Source organism: Triticum aestivum, chromosome 5B, assembly GCF_018294505.1.
Source record: "Triticum aestivum cultivar Chinese Spring chromosome 5B, IWGSC CS RefSeq v2.1, whole genome shotgun sequence".
Taxonomy (NCBI): domain Eukaryota; kingdom Viridiplantae; phylum Streptophyta; class Magnoliopsida; order Poales; family Poaceae; genus Triticum; species Triticum aestivum.
In genome coordinates this window covers 673,789,562-673,792,000 of record NC_057807.1, presented here as the reverse complement: position 1 = coordinate 673,792,000, position 2,439 = coordinate 673,789,562, and the positions used below count along the sequence as shown (strand labels likewise).

At 46.2% G+C, this 2,439-nt stretch overlaps 1 protein-coding gene across 1 annotated transcript; it reads left to right on the top strand.

The window, feature by feature from the left end:
- The first annotated feature begins 1,196 nt into the window (after positions 1-1,196).
- On the top strand, positions 1,197-2,066 carry LOC123117578 (cell number regulator 10). Its single transcript, XM_044538305.1, has one exon. The coding sequence runs from the start codon at positions 1,260-1,262 to the stop codon at positions 1,722-1,724; it is 465 nt and encodes a 154-aa protein (XP_044394240.1). The 5' UTR covers positions 1,197-1,259; the 3' UTR covers positions 1,725-2,066.
- The last annotated feature ends 373 nt before the right edge of the window (positions 2,067-2,439 follow it).

Below are 2,439 nucleotides of genomic sequence, written 5' to 3'. Positions count from 1 at the left end.
AACCGGCCTCCATATGACATGAGCTTACCCTTCCAACAGCTTAGCTTTTTCTCAAATCGATCTTCAATAGACTTCCATTCATTGTTCGTAAGCCTACGGTGATGTATAGGAATTCCTAGGTATGTGAATGGCAGCTCCCCCAAACCACACCCAAACAGTTGTTTATAGGATACTTGTTCCTCTTTGGCTCTACCAAAGCAGAATAACTCGCTTTTATGGAAGTTAATTTTGAGCCCACTCAATTGCTCAAACAAACAAAGCAACAGCTTCATATTTCTCGCTTTTACCAAGTCATGCTCCATGAAGATAATAGTATCATCAGCGTACTGCAGGATGGAGATACCTCCATCAACTAAATGAGGCACCAAGCCTCCAACTTGGCCTGCCTCCTTGGCCCTACCTAACAGAACAGCCAACATATCCACAACTATGTTGAACAGAATAGGGGACATCGGATCTCCTTGCCGCAAGCCCTTGTGTGTCTGGAAATAATGACCAATGTCGTCATTCACTTTAATACCAACACTACCCTTCTGCGTGAACGATTCAATCTGGCTCCTCCAGCCCTGGTCGAACCCTTTCATACGCAAAGCTTGTTGCAGGAAAGGCCACTTAACTTTGTCGTACGCTTTCTCAAAGTCCACTTTAAAAATGACTCCATCGAGTTTCTTTGAGTGGATTTCATGGAGCGTTTCATGCAAAACCACCACCCCTTCTAGGATGTTTCTAGGATGCAAAACAATTGCAACTGCGCGTATAGCTTGGTAATTATTACGCGTGTTATTTCCCTCTGGAGCAATAAGAAAAAAAACGAACAAAATTACACAGACACGTAGACGGCGAAGAATTTTCCAGTTGAAAAAATGACAATTAGCCGTGTTATTACTTATTAGTGGAGTATATAGTACCACACGCTGAAGAAATGTTCTCGTAAAAAAAAGATTACAAGTCTACGGTGTGACCTTCAACGACATAGACATGCATAGAGTAGGTACGCACGGCTAATTCCGGCCAATGGAACGCCGCTTTGACCTGCATCTAATTTTCCTGGTGCTTATCACCAAGCAAACGTTGATGGATTAATTAACGTACTGAACTGTTTTGAATAGTGCAAACATTCATACCCACCCCGACCACCCCCGCCTGATCACGATCTATATATAAGCACCCCAAGCCAGCCCATTCCCGGCACCACAGTTAGCCAGCAACATCATCAACACACAAAGACCTCATCACATCGTTCGAGTTCACCGGCCGTTATGGAGATGAAGCCCGCCGCGCAGCCGGTCACGGGCGTCCCCGTGGGCGCGGCGCCCGTCGCCTGGTCCTCCGGCCTCTTTGACTGCTTCGACGACTGCGGCCTCTGCTGCGTGACCTACTGGTGCCCGTGCATCACGTTCGGCAAGGTGGCGGAGATCGTGGACCGGGGGTCGACGTCGTGCGGGACGAGCGGCGCGCTCTACGCGCTCCTGTGCTCGCTCACGGGCTGCCAGTGGATCTACTCCTGCACCTACCGCTCCAAGATGCGCGCCCAGTACGCGCTCCCGGACGGGCCCTGCTGCGACTGCTGTGTCCACTTCTGCTGCGAGCCGTGCGCGCTCGTCCAGCAGTACAAGGAGCTCAAGGCCCGCGGCTACGACCCCGAGATCGGCTGGCACCTCAACATGGAGCGCCACAGCGCCGGCGCTGTCAACCCGCCCGGCGTGCAGGAGATGGGCCGCTAGCTGGCTAGCTGGTCGAATTCAGCTGCTGCTTTATTTATTACCGTTTGCGTTTGCGTCGTTTGTGTTTGATAAATTATCGCATATATTGTATTTGTACGCAGTAACTTGTGTGAGTATGTTGGATGGTGATGTGATGACTTGATGTTTTGCTCTTGCAACTTCAATAATCTTTTGGTTTGCTAAGTGCACACTCCGTGCACCACAGTTATGAGTTGATGTCAGGAATGGGAGGACCGGAACGTGTGTCGCCTATAATGCCTCTATGCATTTTCTTCAATGTACCTTATGTTTGCATTTTATTTATTGTATTGTATAATATACTCCCTTTGTTCCAAAATATAAGGTGTACTAGTTTCAAAAATCAACTAAGTGCATGTTTGACCAAGTTTCTAGAAAAATAATCAATATCTACAATACCAATTTTATTTATCATTTGATCCATCATGAAAAGCATTTTCATATTTTATCTAGTAGGTATTGCAGATGTTGATATTTTACTCTCTAATCTTGGTCAAACATACAACTGTTTGACTCGCAGGGAAATTGATACACCTTATATTCTTGGAATGGACAGTGTATCTGTTAAAAAAAGAGCAAACAGCCGGTTCTTTGTCCTTTTATTAGGCCGAAAAAGATTTGACCAGCCGAAAATATCAAGCACATATGTTGTCATATTAGGTATCTAAGTTTGTTTTTCATCCCTTTTACCTTTCAA

Excerpts from the sequence above, each read along its gene's own strand:
- LOC123117578 (XM_044538305.1), top strand. The coding sequence starts at position 1,260 with ATGGAGATGAAGCCCGCCGCGCAGCCGGTCACGGGCGTCCCCGTGGGC.